General features: G+C 59.1%; 2 protein-coding genes across 2 annotated transcripts; one reads left to right on the forward strand and one right to left on the reverse strand.

Moving 5' to 3' along the window:
- Positions 1-491: 491 nt before the first annotated feature.
- BTBD17 (BTB domain containing 17) lies at positions 492-5062 on the reverse strand. The gene is given in 4 exon segments (XM_023243903.2): positions 492-1744; positions 1746-1818; positions 3175-3451; positions 4895-5062. Coding segments are annotated over 4 exon segments (1437 nt in total). The 5' UTR covers positions 4980-5062; the 3' UTR covers positions 492-742.
- A 4870-nt stretch (positions 5063-9932) lies between these two features.
- GPR142 (G protein-coupled receptor 142) lies at positions 9933-15474 on the forward strand. Its single transcript, XM_023243904.2, has 3 exons — positions 9933-10078; positions 10928-11086; positions 11993-15474. The coding sequence occupies exons 1-3, from the start codon at positions 10054-10056 to the stop codon at positions 12862-12864; spliced, it is 1056 nt and encodes a 351-aa protein (XP_023099672.2). The 5' UTR covers positions 9933-10053; the 3' UTR covers positions 12865-15474.
- Positions 15475-20199: the final 4725 nt, after the last annotated feature.

Raw genomic sequence — 20199 nt, forward strand, 5'->3', positions numbered from 1 at the left:
CTCCCTTCCTCCCTCCCCAACACCCCATCTCCACCTGGCCGGTTCCACTGCATCAACCTACAAATACCTGGGAGAAAGGAGTTTTTCTCTAGACCCTCCCCGGGAAGGGTGGGGCTAGCAAGGTCCACTCATGCCCCCTCCCACCAGCCTTCACACCTGCTCAGGGTGGGTCCCATGAAAGATCAGAGTCTTTTGGTGGACAGGACCATACAAAGCCTAATTAGCCAAATTGAGGGGAGGGGGGCACCCTCTGGAAGTCAGGGCTCAGAAATTGCCCAGCTAAGCCTCTTGAAAAAAAGTCCAGCAAGGGGTCCTGGAGGCCCCCAGATTTCCCAGGCTGGCCCATTTGGTTGCCCTTACCTGCCCTGTTCCGTGTGGGGGTGGGGACCTTTGAGAAAACCTAATGAAAGGTGGGGGAACCCCGCACCTCTGGGACCATCCTTGGGCTGTTTTTTCCCCGGGGGGCTGGGTAGTTCAATCATCCCCTCGGCTCGCTGAGCATCGGTTTATTCAACCAAGAGCACTGCCTTCGAGACAGCTGTGAAATCAGCTCCTGAAACCAAGCATCTGGTCTACCACCCCTCCCCTGGACGCCACCCCAGCTCCAAGGCCACCGCACCTGGCCGCCCAGGGGACCAATGGAGGCACCTCCATTCGTGGCACGCCTCCCACATGCCGAAGGCCATCAATGCCAGGCCTCTATTTCCCACTCCAGAGGCGCCCCCACCCCCGGCCCACTTGGCTACTTGGGGGTCCGGATGAGGGTGTGGTAGACCGGCTTGACGATGAGGTGCAGGTGCAGAGCGTTCTCCACCAGGTACTCGGAGTTGCGCCGCTGCAGGTCTGCGTGCGCCAAGAAGTCACCGGCCTCCTCGCTGCTCTGGTGGAAACTGTAGGCGTGGCGCACCAGCAGGCGGCCGTGCTGGCGCGCCCCCACCAGCACGGTCTTCTGGAAGCTCACCCCCGCCGCGTCACCGCCGCTGCTGGCCGGCGTGACCACCAGGCGCGGCCGGCCGTCCTCTGGACGCGCGGCCGGCAGCGCGGTGCCCGCGGCGTCCGCGTAGACGGGCCGCAGGCTGACGGGCAGCCAACGCGGCGAGAAGAGCACGTTCCACGTGACCCGGCGGCCGGCGTCGTGGCCGCTCGGGCCCAGCTGCGTCTGGAAGCTGGTGCTGCGGTCGTCGCGGGCCGGGTTGTTGATGACCCACGGGGCGCCCCAGGCGGGCGCGAGGTAGTTGCGGGGCAGGAAGGCGCTGCCGTTGACGTCGAAGAACTTGGCGAAGTGCAGCGGCGAGGCGGCGTGGAACTGGTAGGCCTGCAGCAGGAGGTCGGCCACCGCGTCGCCGTGGCGCGCCAGGGCGGCCGAGCGCGCCTGCAGCTGGAACAGTTGCGCGGGCGGGATCATGGGGTAGCGGATGGCCCGCAGCGCGCGCTCGGCCACGGCGGGGGGCGGCCGGGCGCGGCCCAGCCACGTCTCCAGCGCGTGGAACAGCTCCAGCTCGTCCTGCAGCACCAGGTCCGAGCGCGGCAGGAGCTGCCCCAGCAGCTCGGGGCTCACGGCGCCCCACTCTGCGCTCCCCGCCACGGCCGACAGGTTCCAGGCCAGGAACTGCAGGCAGCTCTGGCGCAGGGCCTCGTCCCCGGTGCTCACCGCGTAGTGGTACCAGCCCACCGCCGGGCCCGCGCCGCCCGCCAGGTGCGCGCGCATGTAGTCGGCCACGCCGCGCTGCAGGGACGCCACCCCCGTACTTGGTGGCCAGCCTGTGCAGGGGGATGGCCTGGGCCAGCAGCACGGTCAGCTCGCCGCAGTAGAGGTACCTGCGGGAGAGGCGTAGAGATGCGGCACGGGCAGGGCAGGGCCGGCTCTGCCCCACGCGCGCAGGGGACCCGGCCTTGGGTGTGGGCAAGGTGCAAGCGGAGCAGTGGACCCTGAGGCTTCCTGTCTTCCTCTCAAGGACCCTCCTCGCCCATCCTGCTTCACCCCTCTTCTTTACGCTTCTCTGGGGACATGGAAACAGCATGTCGTTACTGAGCATCTATCAGGTGCCCTGCTCTAGGCCGCAAGACAGACGAGGCTCCCGCCACTGTGGGGTTTACAAGCCGGGTGCAGATCCATATCCTACTAGCAAGTGGGCAAATCATTCAACTTCCCTGAACCTTATGCTGATCAGCTGGGAAAGCGGGTAACAGGGCCGCTGTGACAGCTGTGGGGAGAAGGAAGGAGGCGCGGGGGGTAGGGGGGCGCTGGTTGCAGGGAAGGCCGTCAACAAGGGTTAATTCCCTCTACCCTCCCCCTTTGCTTGCAAGCTCCTCTTTCTCACTGCATCTTTCCTGTCTTCCGGCTGGCTCACTCACTCCCTGTCGCTGTCTGCTCCCATCCCCCTGGCCACCCTTCCTGCCAGGTCCCCACTGGCACGCGCTCTGCCCGGCTGTGGTGACAACTGCCCACAGCTGTCTCTTCTTTCCGCTGCATTTTAGTCTCACATGTTTGCCTCTGGGAATAAAAGATGGTTTCTCAGCCTCCCTTCCAGCGGGCGTGGCCATGTGACTGAATTCTAGCCAATCAGAGGTCCGCAGAGGCGCTGTGTGGGATTGGGGGTGGGGGGGGGGGTCCTTTTGCCCTTCTGTGTTACCCCTCTTCCTATTGCCTGGAATTCTGCCGCCGTCTTGTCTAAACTATTAAAACGGGGTTACTTTCTCTGACTCTAGTGTGAATGGCGCCCTTGTGCAGCGCACCGGAAGGGAGCAGGAGATAGGAGAGAGAGCTGGCTTACTCTCCCTGGCCCTGAACTTCAAACCCTGACCAGACACAAAAACCACATGGAGGCTCTAAAACAAACAAACAAAAATGATAGCTGGGCCCGACCCCAGACCTGAAGCCGGTGATCCAGAGCCGGGTCCGGGAATCTGCAGTTTCTAAAAGCTCCCAAGGCCAGGTTTGGAAACAGCTCTGCCAGCATTGGTAATTGACATGAAAACTCACAGAGCTTGCAGGCAAGGGCAGGGGGGGGTCACGCTGCATTTTGCAAGAGGGCAGAGGGAGGAGGGATTCATGGGGTGGCTGCACTGTCATCCCCATGACCTCCGGGGGACGGGTGGACATCGTGTCCGCCAAGGGGCCGAGACGCCAGGGCCTTGGAAAGGGGTGAAGTCTCCCCCCTAACCCTTCCGCACCTGATGAACTTGTCAAAGACCGCAGCACAGTCCCGGGGCTCCTGAAGCACCGCCTCACTCCGGTTACTCAGCAGCTCCCGGAACAGCTCACTGTGCAAGCCCAGCAGCAAGCGGTGGGCGTGGAAGACCCGGACCTCGTCGGTGCCCGCAGCCTGCACCCGCAGGACCACATCGCTGGCATTGCCCTGCCGCAGAAGCTCTTGCAGGCGTTGGAGCAGCAGCTGGGAGTGGTTGATGGAGGTGCCCGTGGATTCCCCGCCAACATCGGCTCTCTGAGCTGCAGCGGGAAGGAACACGGCGCGGCTGAGAAGGCACCTGGGCGCCGGGGTGCGATCGAGGGGCGCAGAGGGACCAGCTGGAGACGCGTGTGCTTGGGTGTGGGCAGAGGGCAGGCAGGCCTGGGGAGGCCGTGCGCCTACCCGTTTGTGCCCACGGAGCTTGTGGACGCGTGTATGCACACACAGGCACATCCTAGGTGAGGAAGATTGTGAACCTGACCCTGAGCAGACCCTGAGGTGATGCTCTTGCAACGGGGGTTGTTGATTCCCGGCAAGGAGAGATCATGGACCAGTGGGGGACAAAAATGCTCAGAACTGATCTCCAGGATGCCAGACCCCCAGGCAAGGGTTGAGGAACCACTGGGTCCCCCACCCCTCTCACCTCCTGATAAGAGCACAAACCAGCTGACTAGACAGGCATTCCGTACACAAATAAGCACTGTAGTCTGGGACTCTTGATACGTGAGAGAAGTGACAGGAGTCAGGGTAAGGCTACTTGAGGTGCAGAAATCAGGGATGGCTCCCTGAGGAAGTGACAAGAAGGAGCCAGCCCTGCAAAGGCCCTTGAGAAGGATGGGCTCGGGGTGCCTCGAGGGAGGGTTGGGGGGGGGGGGTGTGGGCAGAGCACTGAGCGGGAGGGGCAGCATGAGAGGAGGCTGTGGGCAGGAGGAGAAGCTCTTTCCAGGCCCAGCTGCCCTCTTGGGTGCTGACCTCTGAGACTGAAGTGCACTTGCAGGAGGTGGCTTGTGGGGGACCAGAGAAAATACAGAGGTCGGGCAGCAGCTGGAAAGGGACTCTCACGGTCCCATCCGGCCCTTCTGCCATGTTTCTGGGGATGCCGTGAGGGTCAGATGGGGACATGCACTCAGTTACAGAAAACCCAGTGATAGAAAATGCGGCCAGCAGCTTCCCCAAGCAGAGAACAGTGTGAGGAGACTCAGAGGGAGACAAGGTGGGTGCCCGAGAGCAGCAGATGAGCACCTGCCCCAACACACACACACACACACACACACACACACACACACACAGGTCCATGGCCCATGTGGGCTATGGCAGAGAAGGCTCACACGACAGCAGAGCATCTGTGTGTCAGAGAAAGGGGAACAGAGGGAGGAGGGGAGGGTGAGAGGTGGGTGGGCTGTTAATTTCCCACCCCCACCTCCCCAAGCTGTCACTATGAAGGCCCCGAATGCTAATGGCATTACCCTCGGCCCCTGCCTGGGCCCACTTGTCTGGGGGAAAAGGTCTTCTTGCCATTAAGACCCCTGCCTGCCCGCCCTGCCCTTTTTCCCTCTGAGGCCGGCCTCCTCCACGGAGTCTGCGGTGATCAAATCGCCCTGGCCTGCTGGACACCGCCCCCTCCCGGCCTCGTGGCGCTAGGGCCCAGCAGTCCTGCCTCTCTTCCCTGCCCTCCACCCTCACCCCACCCACTGCCCACTCACCTGCTCGAGTGGCCAGACCCACCAAGGTCAGGATGGCCCAGAAGCTGGCCCAGGACCCGGGCTTGGCATAGCCCAGCCGAAGCATCTTTGTGCCCCGCCCCTGAGCTCGCTGGAGGGACCTCGAAGCCCAGACCACTGTGCTCACATCCCTCCTCCTTATATAGGATTCAGCACAAGGGGATGGCACCCCCCTTCCGGGCCAGCTTCCCTCCCCCCACCCAGCCTCTGCTTCGGATTGGTGGAAACTGGCCCCAGCTGTTGCCCAGGCAACCACTTAAGCCAGAGAGCTGCGGCCTGGGGCTATTGTGCTGCCCGCGGGCCCCCGAGGGGGACAGATCCGGCACCCTCCCCCACATCTTCTACCACCCAGCGGCGCTGGTCCTTTCTCTCCTGGGAGGTTTTAGGCTCTCCAAAAGGCAGGCAAGGGGCTCCAGGACCTCTGGCAGCTGCTGGCCCAGAGGGTCCCAGTCCCCTCCCCCAATCCCCAGGCACAGTCTCCGTCCTGGCCCAGAATACGCTTGGCAGCATCTTGGCTAAAGTGCCATGGTGAGCAGGCTGCAAAGAAGGCCCCGGAAGAGAAGAGGGAAGAGCTGCTTGGGCCCCCATCCCTCCCCCTCTTCCATTTTGGGGTGGGCTAGGTCTTCAGAGAGGAGAGCAAGGGTCTCGAATAGGGGCCCGTGGGGTAACTCGTATCACTTTCGTGTTCCTTGTCGAAGCCTGTTCCCTGCATGCTCTGGGAGTGGTGATGGGCCTTTCGAGAGGCCCCCTGGGGACTGGGACCATCATCCTCCAGGATCAAGGTGAGCTAAGGTGGCAGGGCTGGGCACAGCAGAAGCACCCTGGGCTGGGCACCACTGCACGGGAGGCCCTCTGTCCAGAGCAGGGCTGGCCCTCGGCAGACAGCCCACCCCCGGCCCAACTGGCACAAAGCTGAGCATCGGGACTGGAGATGCTGAGGTGGCCACCTGTCTGCCCTGTCACTTCCTTTAATTCACCTTCCCTGAGTGCCTCGGTCTCTAGGCTCAACTCTTGGAAGTCTTCTTTTACCAGCTTCTGTCTAACTTCCAAATGTAATTTTTCCCTTCCCAGAGTTCCAAGGAGACACACGGCAGACCCGTGTGTAGGAGAAACTGAGGCAGAGAGCTGAGTGGGTTGGTGCACAGGAGTGCTCTTCTAAATCCAAAGGAACAGGGAGCGGAGGGTGGGGCCTAGAACTCAAGGGCAGTGGGTGTGTCCGTGTGTCCTGTGGAGGCCTCACCTTTCCGGGAAGCAGGTGGGGCCCCGGCCCAGCTCTTCCGGGGAGGGACTCCTTCAGGGTTGATGAACTGAAGTGGGGGGTCTCCAGATAGATCCAGCTCAGTTTCCCCCAAGGCTGAGTCCTTGACTGGGGGTGGAGCCTGCCCTCGCTCGCGGTCTGGATCCCAGGCACCAGCTCTCTGTGCATTGATTTCTGCTCCCGGCTGGCACAGCACAGAGACTCCTACAGCCCCACCCCCTCTCCAGCGCCGCAGAGAGAGCAAGAATTGGGTCTGGCACCTGCCTCGTCCGGGTTGGCAGAGATGGAACCATCCAGCCCAGCGGAAACCCCTCCCGGCTGCCCTGACCTTCACGCCTGGCTCCCCTCATCCAGATCCACCAACCCTTGGCTGCCTGCCTGCCCTTCCCATGGACTGTACCACCTCCCCGGCCCGGCCCAGCAAGACAGATCCTCAGTGCGATGGGGTTCTGGGCCTCTGAGAGCATCCCTGCTTCCACGGGCAATGCTTTTCGGCAGAAATGTTATTGGTGATAAGGAGATGAGGGTAAGAGAACCCACTACTCAGAAAACCAGCTTTCCATAAACACGTTTCTTAACTCCAGACTCACCGAGGCTGCATCTGTCTTTCTGGAAGCATAGCCCACGTTCGGGGGAATCTCCCATGCTCTACTTAGAAGCCAGGACACCTGTATTTTCTAAGCATGCTGGGTGATTGTCACGCACACCCCCAAGCTAAGATTTATCTCCCAGAGTTAGACGGACGCCATTTCAAGGGTACAGGGATCGCGAGGCCCCAGATTACCAAGAACACTCAGAACGCTCAGAAAAGTCACCTCCGACCCGCCCCCGACCTCTGAGAGGCCCCACCTCCTACAATTACTGACTTCATTGCCCCTAAACCTCCTTGAATGATTTAGAAACTGGCTTTCCAGGGGCACCTGGGTGGCTCAGTCAATTAAGGGTCTGAGTTCAGCTCAGGTCATGATCGCACAGTTCATGGGTTCAAGCCCCAACGTCAGGTTCTGTGCTGACAGCTCGGAGCCTGGAGCCTGCTTGGGATTCTGTGTCTCCCTCTCTCTCTGCCCCCCCCCCCCCCCCCCCCCCCCCCCCGCTCACACTCTGTCTCTGTCTCTCTCAGAAAATAAATAAACATTTAAAAATTTTTAAAGGAAGGAAGGAAGGAGGAAAGAAAGAAAGAAAGAAAGAGAAAGGAACTGACTTTCCAGAAACAGCCATTCTCTGTCCTCAGTTTCTTAGTCTGACACTTGCTGGGCCGTGTGCATGCGTGTGTATGTGTGGTGTGTGTGCATACACATGCACGCATGTGCGTAGCGTGTGAGATCTGGGAGCAGGCGAGAGAAAGGAGGCCATTTGCCCTGCACAGCCATCGAGATAGAGGATCTGAGACACTCCACTTTCTTTCCACGGGGTTTCTGTGAATCTGGAAACTCCTTGATGTCTTGAGAGCAAGTCTGATGAGCTCACAGGCTACAACAATTCCCAGACAAGTGCTACTTCCTGCCCGAGACAAAAAGTGTTTATAACCTAAGTGACTTGTCTGAGATCTCACGGTCAGCCAGGATGCCAATGCCACTCTTCTGCTTGATTTTTCCTCCCATGACCCTATGATGTCTTTTCTGGGAAGCTCTTTCAGACAGAAATGATACCTGTTGGGTAAGGAATCTCTAGGGCTGTAAAAGCAACTGAAAATTCTTGCAAGCTTGGGGCGGGATGATTTTTCTGAATCTGCACCGGATGGGGGTAATACCCAACCCCGGAGCGATGAGCCCCCAGACCCAACTCTACCTACAGTGCTGACTCCTTTCCATCTATGACATCTCCCTTCCGGAGCCAGGATGCCTTTAAACACTTAGACTGGGGAGCAGGGGATCATGAGTATAGGTTCCAGAACCTCCCCCCAACCCCCCCCGTGTACTCAGAGGGGCACACTAATAATAAACAAGAAGGAATCTTTCCCTAAAGCTACTGAAAGCTTCCCGGAAGCCAGGCGCTCCCGTCATGGTGGCAGATTGTTTTCCTGCCCCCAGCACGTGCTACCTCGCCGTTCCCCCGAACTGCAATGCCCTTCCCTGTCTGAGTGCTCTGTCTGAACCACATTCCCCCTCTCCACAAAGTCTGAGCTCACAGTGGCCTCTTGCTGCCCCAGCGCCATTTCTTCTCGGTGAGGGAGTGACAGGTGAACAGCTCTGGGGGAGGAACAAACCTGAGTTCAAATCCCACCGGCCACCTTGTGGCTCTGTGGTCCTAGCCTAGTTGCCTAACGTCTCTGAGCCTCGGGCCCCTCTTGTGTCAAACGGAGGTCACCAGAGTTCGCCTGTGGGGCTGCCATGAGGGTGAAAAGTGGAGGAACAAGAGTAAGGGCTCAGGGGCGCCCGGGGAGGCTCAGTCAGTTGAGCGGCTGACTTCAGCTCAGGTCATGGGCTCGCGGTTTGTGAGTTCGAGCCCCGCTTCAGGCTCCGTGCTGACAGCTCAGAGCCTGGAGCCTGCTCTGGATTCTGTATCTCCCTCTCTCTCTCTCTGCTCCTCCCCTACTTGCGCTCTGTCTCTTTCTCAAAAATAAGCAAACATTAAAAAAAATAAATGAAAGGCCCTCACACATGTTGGTCCTTGGTCTTTTCAACTTGACTGTAAGCAGCTCCTTGTTCACCCATAGCCTCGTGGGGCAGGGAGGTGGTGGCCTGGGGAACTATCTGTGCTTCTGGCATTCTCTGGAGCTAGGGGCTGGGACACGGCCTCGGGACCTGAGTGGGCAGCACATGCTCTGGTCCTGCTTTGCCCCCCAGAGATCCTGGCGGAAGCCAGTGGACTCTCTGGAGGCCTGCAGGGTCAGGACACGGCCACCAGGGGGCAGCAAGTCCCCTGTGATAGCCCAGGGTGGATGTGAAGGTAGAAGTGGGGACAAGGGTCCAGGTGGCCTCTCAGCCCCAGATGTGGGAGCTAACTTAGGGAGCCCAGAAGCCAGCACCGCTGCATTCCCGGAGGCGGGCAGGGGAAGTGATTCCAGGCTGGGCCTCAGCTCTCCTCTCTGTCAATGCACACGTTTGTCCCTGGTGCCCACCCGGGGCTGCACTGGTCACTACCCGAAGGGGGTGGGGTGGGGAGCCTGTGGGCACAGATTCCAGCCTCTCCAGAGCGCTCGCTGCACCTGCTGGTGTTTGTTTGCCAGTGACTGATATTCCTGGGGCGGGGGTGGGGCGGGATGATCTGTTTCACCGAGGCTGGAAAAACAACAGCTTGTGGGGGCCACTGGGTCTGGGTTTCCCTGAGTGGCCACTGTCATCACTGCACACGGCTTCCTGCCATCCTTCCAGGCCAGCGGCCCCCAGACAGCCTCTTCCTCGTCCCACTGCCTGCTGTCGCTGCTGGACTGACCCCTTCAAACGGGGCCCATAAGGCCCCTCTCTAGATCTGGGCCCTGCCCATGGTGGCCTCACCCCTTCCTGCCCTGTAGCAGTCCCCCCAACCCTGAAGATTGAATCCTTCCTTCTGCCCTGAAATCCTTACCGCCCCCCTCCCCTGACCCCAGAGTGCCATGGACCATGAGGCAGCCTATCTAGAGCCCCAATCTGGCCCCCTCCTCAAGGCCTCCCTCCCAGCCTGACCCCTTCCCTGCCTGCACCCTGGGGGTTCCCAGTTTGCTCTCAGAGGCATCCACTGTATAGACTCATTCCCTCCCCCGCCCCCAGAGCCTCAGCCCCACCCTTTCCTTCCTCCTCCTCCCTCCTCCCACCACCGACCTCTCTGTATTGACCAGCTAGGTCTCAGTGCCGCAGGAAGAATCGTGGGACAAACCACCCCTTGGAGAGCTGGCGATGCCGGAAGCTGCAGGGATCCCCCCGCCAAAATCCACGAGGTGACATAGGACTCAGGACCCAGGAGCATGACGCTTGAGGGGCGAGAGGCAGGTAAAGTATCCAGAACAGGCCGGGAAGGGAGAAGACAGTGGCCGGCAGGTGAAGAACAGATGAGGAATCTAGAAGCTTGAAGCTGATCTCGAACGCACTGAGTGTGGTGGGCGGGGAAACTAGATTTAGCTGCAGGGGAGGGGTAGTGGGAAGGGAAGCGGGGGTTGTGGGGGGGGGGGACTACTGGAGGGGTGCCTCCATAGGAAATCAAAAGCTGGACCGTGAAACCTAAAGACCTACAGTGTGGGCTGAGGGGAGCAAGGACCAGACTATGTGGTCACCTTACTCCTCTGGACTCAGTTTCCCCATCTGGAAACTAGGGCCGCCCCAGCTCCAATAGTGCCAGCCTATGATGGGGGCTGCTCCTTCCAGTAATGTCACTCCTTGGTGGTGGGAGGGGTGTGGCTGTCGAGTCACCGTCAATGAGAATCACCCAGGGTGCTCACTAGAATTACAGCTGCCTGAGCCCCACTCCTGACCCCCTGGCTCAGACCCCCAGCATCGAGGCCCTGGAACGTGTATTTTCAAAAGGTGCTCCACCCCCACTCTTCTGTGCCGCACAGCCTGTTCCTGGGCCCTGCCTTCCAGGCAGAAAATGCACCTTGAGACATGCAATCGAGAAACAGCATCCATGGGAGCAAGAAACGCCATGGAGGACTTCTTCCCTCTAATGGGGGGAGCCAGGCCACCAAGGGGTGGGGTGGGATGGGCCTGGCAATTGGGATTGCCATTTGGCTGGGCCTAGCTGGGGGCGTCTGCACAGAGTAGGGGTGAATAAAGATCTCAGGGTCGGGGTCAGGCTGCAGAGAGAAATCTAAGGCTCTAACTTCATCCTTCCACCCTCCCTAGCTGGCCAGCCTCAAGCCACCCTGGGGCCCCCAGCCAATGGCAGTGGGCCAAGCCAGGAGTTGGAAGGCCATTGGCCAGAAATCCCGGAGAGGTCCCCATGTGTGGCTGGTGTCATCCCTGTCATCTACTACAGCATCCTGCTGGGCCTGGGGCTGCCTGGTGAGTGGGAAGGTGGGGTCTGGAAGTTGGGGGTGGGCAGAAATGGGGGTCCTCCTTCTATGAGTACCTATCCTCTGTGCTGACCCCTGAGACCCAGGATCATAGACTCTCAGGATACCCTTTGACTTTATATGGTGATCTGGCTCATTGGGGAGCAAAGCACAGTGGGGACTAAAAAATGAAGGGCCAGGATTTGGGGTGCTTAATGGCTAAAGCCAAGGTTTCACCAGAAGGGACAGTCTTTTCTCTACCCAGGAGTGGGCACTGCTGTAGGATGACTAAGTTCATGTAGGACTGCCCTCAACTCAGTCAAAAGCTTCCCATGCCTTCCACCGCTTCTGAGAGCAGCAAAGCGGGGGGCAGGTAGGGAAGTGGATGTAAGAAAGAACAGGAGGTCTCCACCTTGGGGAATTACCCACCCCCGCCCGTGTGGAAGGCAGAGGCCTTGCCCTGGGGTGAAGTCAATGGCCCGTGGTGTATGGATGGATAGGGCAGGACTGATCTGGTTAGCCTCTCTGATAAAGTGAGGTTTTACTTTGTTTTGTTTTTAGTTTATGTATTTTGAGAGAGACCTAGAGCACAGGCACAGGAGGGACAGAAAGAGAGAGGGAGAGAGAGAGAGAGAGAATCCCAGGCAGACTCTGCTGTCAGCACACAGCCCCATGTGGGGCTCGAACTCATGAACCATGAGATCATGACCCGAGCCAAGATCAAGAGTTGGACACTTAACCGACTGAGCCACCCAGGTGCCCTAAAGTGAGTTTTAAGAAGGACCCGGAAAGAGGAAAAAGGAAGTCTGGGCAAGCAGGCAGGTGGAGAGGGAGATAATAACACCTTGGAAACATGGTCTGAGTAGCCCTTCTAACACCTCTGTCCTCTGCCCCCTGTGACCTCTGTCGCCATCAGTCAACCTCCTGACCACAGTGGCCTTGGCCCGGCTGGCCGCCAGGACCAGGAAGCCCTCCTACTACTACCTTCTGGCGCTCACAGTCTCGGATATCGTCACCCAGGTGGTCATCGTGTTCGTGGGTTTCCTCCTGCAGGGCGCCGTGCTGGCCCGGGAGGTGCCCCGGGCTGTGGTGCGCACGGCCAACATCCTGGAGTTTGCTGCCAACCATGCCTCCGTCTGGATTGCTGTCCTGCTCACGGTCGACCGGTACAGCGCCCTGTGCCATCCCCTGCACCACCGGGCCGCCTCATCCCCAGGCCGGACCCGCCGAGCCATCGTCGCTGTCCTCGGTGCTGCCCTGCTGACCGGCATCCCCTTCTACTGGTGGCTGGATGTGTGGAGGGACGCGGACCCCCCCAGCATGATGGATGAGGCCCTCAAGTGGGCTCACTGTCTCATTGTCTACTTCATCCCTTGTGGCGTTTTCCTGGTCACCAACTCGGCCATCATCTGCCGGCTGCGGAAGAGGAGCCATAGTGGGCTGCGGCCCCGGGTGGGCAAGGGTACAGCTATCCTCCTGGGCGTCACCACGCTCTTCACCGTCCTTTGGGCACCCCGGATCTTTGTCATGCTCTACCACCTGTATGTGGCCCCTGTCCACCGGGACTGGAGGGTCCACTTGGCCTTGGACGTGGCCAACATGGCGGCCATGCTCAACACAGCAGTCAACTTCAGCCTCTACTGCTTTGTCAGCAAGACTTTCCGGGCCACCATCCGAGAGGTCATCCATGATGCCCACCTGCCCTGCATCCTGGGGTCACAGCCAGAGGGCATGGTGGTGGAACCTGTGCTAAAGCCCCCGGGAATTCCCAAAGGGGCAGAATTGTAGAGGAGGGACCCAGCCAGGGTGCTCGGGTGTGGCTCAGGGCCAGATATACTGCTGCCTTTGTGGTGTGCCCACAAAACTGTGACACCCTACTTTGCAACTAGGGGTCGGGAAATGGCTCCTTCCTGTGGGGGCGGCTCCCCGGATGCAGGGGGGTACAATATTTCCAGCTCTCCCGTTAGCTTCACCAGCAACTCCCACTTCTTGGGACAAGGAGAGGGCTCTGCCAGGCACAGGCTGATAGTGTCAGCTGCCTTGGCATTCCTTTGTAAGGGACATTTCACCTGGCACGTTATGAAGGCTAGATTGACATTGATTGGATGAGTGAATGAAAGGCAAGATGGATGGATGGATGGATGGATGGACGGTTGGACAGACAAGTATAAATGGTTTCCAGCCACCACCACCCCCACCCCTCTCCCCCAGAGCCTATATCTCCCTCCCCGAGTCAATCACTTCTCTGGCTTCCAGTGGCCAGGGTGGAAGGAAGTTATCTGCAGGATTCCAGCATATTCTGGCTGGGGAAACCAAACGTTTTGCTTGGGAAAGGGGATGATCTTAAAGCAGATTAGATGTCCCAGCCCTGGGGCGACAGAACCCCTTGAGTCTCAAGCATCCTGGTTGGATTCCACTTAACTCCCTGCCCTGGAGCCAGAATAGGTTCAGAGGCCCAGAATAGCCTAGGGTTTTCATTGTTGCTGATGAGAAAGGAAGTGCCCTCTCAGCCCAGGGGCAGGGGGATGGGAAGGGAGGACCTAACCCATTCCACTTGGAGGACGGCCTCTTTCTCCATTATGGGGAGGGAGGAGATGGCCCAGCGGATTGGGTCCCTGGGGCTCTGCCCGCCCCTCCCAGCCTCTCCTGGGCTCTGGGAAAGGCAGCTGGGAGAGATTAGCAGATGCACCTCCCACCTGCTCCAGGCTTTGGGTAAACACATTAGTGGCTGCTTTCTGCTTTCTAGTCAGTCTGGCTGAGCTGACCTTTCCCCAGAATGGGAGGTCCAGGCTGGGCCCCGCCAGCACTCAACCCCTTAGTGGCGTGGCCGAGGCAAAAGAGCCAGAAATGCATGCCATCAGTGCAGAATAAATGCTCAACTTTCCCTCTTTCCTCTTCTCCCCAGAACAAGTGTCCAGGAGGGGACTCAGCCACACCCAAAGGGGAAAAATGCAGGCTCTTCAGCTCTTATCCCTAATTCTAAACTGTATCCGTAATTCTATTTTTTTTTGAGTTTATTTATTTACTTTTGAGAGAGAGAGAGAGAGAGAGCACACGCGGGGCAGGGGCAGAGGGAGAGAGAGACACAGAATCTGAAGCAGGCTCCGGGCTCTGAGCTGTCAACACAGAGCCCAACGTGGGGCTTGAACTCACGAACCGCGAGTTCATGACCTGAGCCGAAGTTGGACGCTCCACCAGCCGAGCCCCCCAGGCGCCCCAGACACATTTGGTGGCAAAACTTAACCTGGCCTGACCTGACGCAGGGTGATGGGATGTTGATGCCGGGGTTCCCTGCAGACTCTCTGGGGGTGTGGTTACACCCAACGCAGAGGACAGGCCACGCATGATCTTTCTCTGTTCTGAAAAGTTCTGAATTCTGGTCCCTCTGGTCCCTCTGAATTCTGACACCTCTGGTCCCACGAGAGATGAGTGGTCCTTCAGAGAGATGAGTGGGGACCCACAAGCTCCACCACTGCTGGCACAGCACGGTCCGGGCTGCTCCTGGGTGCCCGTGGGGCACCGAGGGCTCCCCCGCAAGCGCACAGACTGGGGCCTCCTGTCTTGCTTAAGGAGGGGGGTACAAGTGCAGGTACCTCAGGGAAGAGCCGGCTCTGAAGGACGAGACAATCCCTCCCCAGCCCACTGGAGAGGCCACGTCTGCCCTACAGAACGAGGCACTGGGGGAAAAAGTGGCTTTTTGATGCAGATGGGGAGGCTCTGTGCAGGCAGGTGGAGCTTTGCACAGGTGGGGACTTGGAGCCACTGGAACCGGGGTGTTAATATATTGTTTTTAATGTTCATTTATTTTTTTTGAGAGAGAGAGAGAGAGAACATGAGCAAGGGAGGGGCCGAGAGAGAGAGAGACACAGAATCTGGAGCAGGCTCCAGGCTCCGAGCTGTCAGCACAGAGCCCGATGCGGGGCTCGAACCCACGGACTGTGAGATTATGACCTGAGCCAAAGTCGGACGCTGAACCGACTGAGCCACCCAGGCACCCCACCAGGGTGTTAATATTCACACGACCCCAGGTGTACCCACGGGGAGGGGGGCAACATCAGTTTTTCCAAATGGCCCCTGAGTGGTAACCATCTTACAGACTGAGGAAGCAGGAGCACGGGGAGGTTAAAGGATGCGGCTCAGGGCCCTCGGCTGGTGACGAGAGCGGCTGCGGGTTCCTGGTCCTGTTCCTGCTCCTCCCGGGTGCAGCAGATTAGGAGAAGGGCAGCATCGGGGATGCTTTGCATCACATAACTTCTTGGTCCTGGACTTACCAGATTTGGGACCCACTGTCATATTTTCCGAATAAGATGTATTAGACAACAGCCCCTTTTAACCATGTTTGTAACCTTTAACAAAACCAAGAGCCCTTCGCCGAAATGTAAATGGAAGTATTATTACACAGCTTCCTTTGTGCATCTTTATTATCAACTCTCACCGGCTCCTGGCAGGAGAACAAGACGGCAGTGGTGTGGTGCCCCCCCTTCTCTTCTTCGCCAACCCGTCCGCGGCAATACCTTCGTCTCCCGGAGTCGGCTGTAGATTGTTTCAATTCCACACTTTTTTTAATGTTTATTTATTTTTGAGAGAAAGAGACACAGCGTGAGCAGGGGAGGGGCAGAGAGAGAGGGGGACCCAGAATCCGAAGCCCCAGAATCCGAAGCAGGCTCCAGGTTCCGAGCCGTCAGCCCAGAGCCCCACGCCGGGCTTGAACCCACAAACCGTGAGACCATGACCTGAGCCAAAGTCGGCCACCCAACCGACTGAGCCACCCAGGCGCCCCTGAGAGTACCTTTTAGTTCAGAAAAGCTCTCCTTAGATTCCTATTCTTAATTGAGATGCTGTCCCCCACCCTTTTCCCTGGTTCTCAGGCAGGAGAGCACATGTGCTGTGGCCCAGGTTTCCTGGGTCCCCTTTGTCGCTTCTGTGGCCAACAGACCTTTCCTGTCCTGTCTCCAAGGGCTCAGATGCTTGCACAGCTTTCCAGCATAACCCACCATTCCCTGCTACCTGCACTCGCTCGCCGGGTTCTCCCACGTGGATGTCAGCACCCCGGACTCCCCGGGCATGCTCGCTCCCCCAGCCCCTGAGCTGGGGAACAAGGGATGGTCTGGGACACGGGAGTCTTGGGGGTGGGGGCTTTCCCCATACCTGCCTCCGTTGTCAATGGTGAAGCTAGAGTTCCGGGGAGGAACATTTGCCTGTCGTTACGGACTTAGACAGCAGGGGGCGCTGCAGGACCGGCTGGATGGAAACCCTCAGGCAGGGCTTGAAGTCAGATTTATAGGAAGAGCCAAGATACTGCAAGGAAAGCACGCCTGCCTTGGGGCCCAGAGGCAGCAAGGAGTGGCGGGGTGGGAGGGACCAGCTGTTCCCCTTGTCACTCTCCTCCACCCTGAAGCCACGCCAGCTGCCACGCTGGGGTTGGTTAGCCCAGGCAGCCCACGGGTCACTGTAGTTTTCTCAGATCATTCTGGAGGCTGGGATGGCTTCCTGTGCGTGGCACCGTGTGAAGGGCCCTTTCATTGGCCTCCTCCCTCCACCCTCCATGGCAGGGTCCAGCCAGCCCCTCCCGCTGGCCTCAGATTCAGCAGAACTGCCTTCTCCGCTGGGGGGAGGGGGGTGGGGCAGGGAGAGCTTGCCTGAGTTCAGAGCCCCAGGGCCTTGATCAGTGCCTCTGGGGTCCCACCCCACCCCACCCTAGTCCAGTTCCACCTGGACCCACCCCCTGGCCAGTGGGTCCTGGCTGGTGGCAGCCCCTTGGGCATCCAAGGGAGTTTGAGCCTTGGCAGTGGCCCCACATGACAAGGATGGAGGGAAAGGGGCCGGGGAGGTGAGGAGGGAGGGAGACTGCCAAACCCCCGCCATGAGTCATGAGCAGAGGTGGGACCCGGGGTGGTTCCGTCCATGACTGGAACCTTCCCTAGAGCTGCTCCAGAGCTCCTCCTCTGGCCACAAAGCAGGAGGGAGAGTCTATGGCCGGCCCACCTTAGTCCCCACCCCCCACCTTAGTCCCCACCCCACTGAGCTCGCCAGCCTGCAGCCCCCCATTCCTAGCTAGGACGGCCTGGTGAGGCTCGGGGGCAGGTGGAAAGGCAGACCTAGGCTGAGGGTGCCATGCTGGGGTGTTTGCCCACCATTTAGGGAAGAAGGGAAGGTGGAGGCCTTCCACGGGACTCCCACTGCCTCCTGTCTGGAGCCACTCCCAGGCCTTCACACCTCTCTGTTCAAGTAGCCTGGAAGGGGGACCCCCGAGCCCCCGTGCTGGGGAGAAGGTGGGCTTCCTGCCATGCACTCCCTCATCTTCTCTGTAAAAGGAGAGCTGAGTGGGTTAGGGCCTGACTTAGCCCCAAGCCACCATGAGATTTGAGCAAGGGAGCCCCCCATCCCTGCTCTCCTTTGTCGCCTTCTGGGCAGGAGCGTGAGGGGGCGGTGAAGGCACAGGTGGTCTCCTTCCTATAGGTCCCCCTGGAGCCTGCCTCTAAGATCCCATCCCTCTGGCTGCTGTGAGGGGACGTTCTCCTGCCCTCCAGCTAAGCTGGGCAGAGGCTTCTTGGGCACCACCCCATCTCTGCCCTCTCGTGGCTGCTGGAGGTGAAAGAGTTAACTGGTCTGTGGTGTTTCCTTCCGGGACTTGCCTAGATGTATATTTAGCAGGCAGGGCTAGGAATGCCAAGATGCCCCGGGGGAACTGCAGCCCCTGATTCCCTCAGCACCTTCGGAGGCTGGGGGTAGGCGGGTGGGTGCTGTGGGGATGGGAGGGTGGAAGGGGAGAGGGTCCTCTAGTTAAAGGGGGCAGGGATGTGTGAGTTGGTTTGGAATGGGAGGCTGTGGTCTCATGGAGGGCGTTCGAGGCCCCGGTGGGGAGGGCGTTGCTCTTTTTCTGTGGGAGGACAGAGTGACCCAGTCTCCCAGGGACGTGGGAGGATTGTTGGGGAACAAGGCTGGGATCGATGGGCAGGGCTGCTGGGAGGGCTCCTTCGACCACCTGCTGAAGTGGCCCTGGGGACTGGGGATGCAGGAAATGTGTATCTGTGCCAAGGTGTCCCTGCTGGTCCGAGCGCCCACCCGGCTGACTGCAGGTGGCAAGATGGCCATGAGCATCATGCTGGCGCTGCATTCGGCAGACCCGCAGACCTCATGAGGCCGGGGCTGGGACAGAAGAGTGCCTCCGAGGGCTCCCCACCCAGAGGGAGAGTGAAGTCAAGGAGGGAATACGGCCGGGGTGGGGGGTGGCGCGATTCCCGAGTATCCAGACTCCACGTGTGCACCAAGGGGATCCGGTCTTCCAAATCTCTGGACCTCTGGGATGATTGGTCATGGGGACCATGTTTTGTTGGTTCATTTGTTAGTTTCCCAGTGGGGTGTCTGCACCATCCTGGGACCCATGGGGAATTTGGCAGATCTCAGGGTCCCAGCCCCAGGATCATCATGTCACGGAACAGGACAAAGGGTAACCCTGTCATCTTCCCCCATGAATGGAGCCACTCAACCAGATCCCAGAGGGCCCCCAACTTGTCCTAGAACTGACCACTGACGCTCGCCTGGGGCACCTGCACCTGCCGCTGGCCCTTCCCCACCCGGCAGAGGGATGGGCTCTCAATTCGCCAGAGCGAGCGACAGGCCCTTCCAGAAAGATCCAGGGATTGCCGGCCACCGAGACATGCCAGTCGTTACTGGTTTTTGTCTGTCTTGGTTCTCCTGACCAGGGGGCACCACCTTTCTAGAATTTTCGGTGCCACAAACTCACATGGAGACAACTAACCCAAATTCCTTCCCCAGAGTGCCCTCTCTACAAACAATGAAGACAGCTGGCCCTTCTCTGACACCAGTGCCCTGCATGACCTTGGGAAAGTCATTTCCAACCTCAGGGTATTACCTGCAGCACCTTGTACAACACGTAGCATCTTCTGAGCATTTCCCACATTCCAGGCTCCAGGCTTAGTGTTTCGTAGGCACCGTCTTGTAGAATCCTCGTGGTAACACTACAAAGCAGGAATTATGATGTCCATTTTATAGATGGGCACACTGAGGGTCAAAGAGGTCAAGCAGTTTGCCCAAAGAACACACAACTAGTCAGTGGGGGAGGCAGAGCTCGGATCGGGCCTGTTTATCACTGGGTTCCATACCTCGAACCACTGGGCAAGGCTTCGGGAGATGCTGGAGGGGGCCCCGAGCCCAGATCCAGAAGGCAGGTGTGAGGGGGAGTCTACATATCCACGCACACATGAGGCACATGCTCCTTCGTCTAGCTCCCGGAGTCAGGTGAAAACAGTGAGTAGTTGGGTATAAAGTTGGAAAGGCCTCTCTGTATGGCCGGCTGAGCTTCTGAAGGGGCTTGTTAGGACTGTGCTGTAGGAAGATCCGTCTGGGGGGGGGGGGCTACGGAGAGTGGATTGACTCAGGAAGCTGGAGACCCTTTAGGCCAGCGACATAGTCTAGACGAGAGAGGGTGAGAGGCCAGGATGGAGGGGAAGAGAGAGATGCTCCTGCGGGGCCTGCTGAGTTTGGAGGAGACCTGGGGACAGAGGGAGGGAACGCTCACCCGCTCTGTGGCCCCTGGAGCACTGCTGGGGAGAGAGAAGGTTGTGGAAGGAGCTGTACACAGAGAGAGAAAAGGACCCGTTCCTCCTGTGTTATGATGTAATCCCCTGTCATAATCCCTGACGTAATCCCTCCATCACAGGCGCGTGTCCACCACCGCATGAACTGGGGTCTTCAGCTCTCCCTGCCCTACTGATCATGCTGTGCCTGTGGGGGCTTAGCCTGGGTGCAGGCACTCAGAAGCTGAAACGTCCCCAGAGGTCATCTGAAGGGAAGGGATAGCTGGGGGATGGGCGCAGAAAGCCAAGTACCCTGGTGGCCCTTGGTAGCCGGGCCTCACCCCTCTTATTTCTTGCTTCCTCTTTTTGCACAGGGGACTGTCCTTATGGCGCTTACGTGGCTGCACGTGAGGAGAACAGGCCTAGAGGAGGCTGCCCCAGATACTGCCCACCTCAGAGCTCAGATCAATGGCCTGGAGCAGGTTCAGATGGCTGAGGTCAAGAGGCTCACGCCATTACCCTTCTCCGAATACCTCCTCTGGTCCTAGCCGGAAACCTTTCTACCTGGAATCTTTCCACCTTA

The sequence above is a fragment of the Felis catus genome, chromosome E1, assembly GCF_018350175.1.
Source record: "Felis catus isolate Fca126 chromosome E1, F.catus_Fca126_mat1.0, whole genome shotgun sequence".
In the NCBI taxonomy this organism is placed as follows: Eukaryota; Metazoa; Chordata; class Mammalia; order Carnivora; family Felidae; genus Felis; species Felis catus.

Coding starts and splice junctions, on each gene's coding strand:
- GPR142 (XM_023243904.2), top strand. CDS start 10,054: ATGACGCTTGAGGGGCGAGAGGCAG. Junction 10,079..10,927: donor GCTTGAGGGGCGAGAGGCAG/GTAAAGTATCCA, acceptor CACCCTCCCTAG/CTGGCCAGCCTCAAGCCACC. Junction 11,087..11,992: donor GCTGGGCCTGGGGCTGCCTG/GTGAGTGGGAAG, acceptor TGTCGCCATCAG/TCAACCTCCTGACCACAGTG.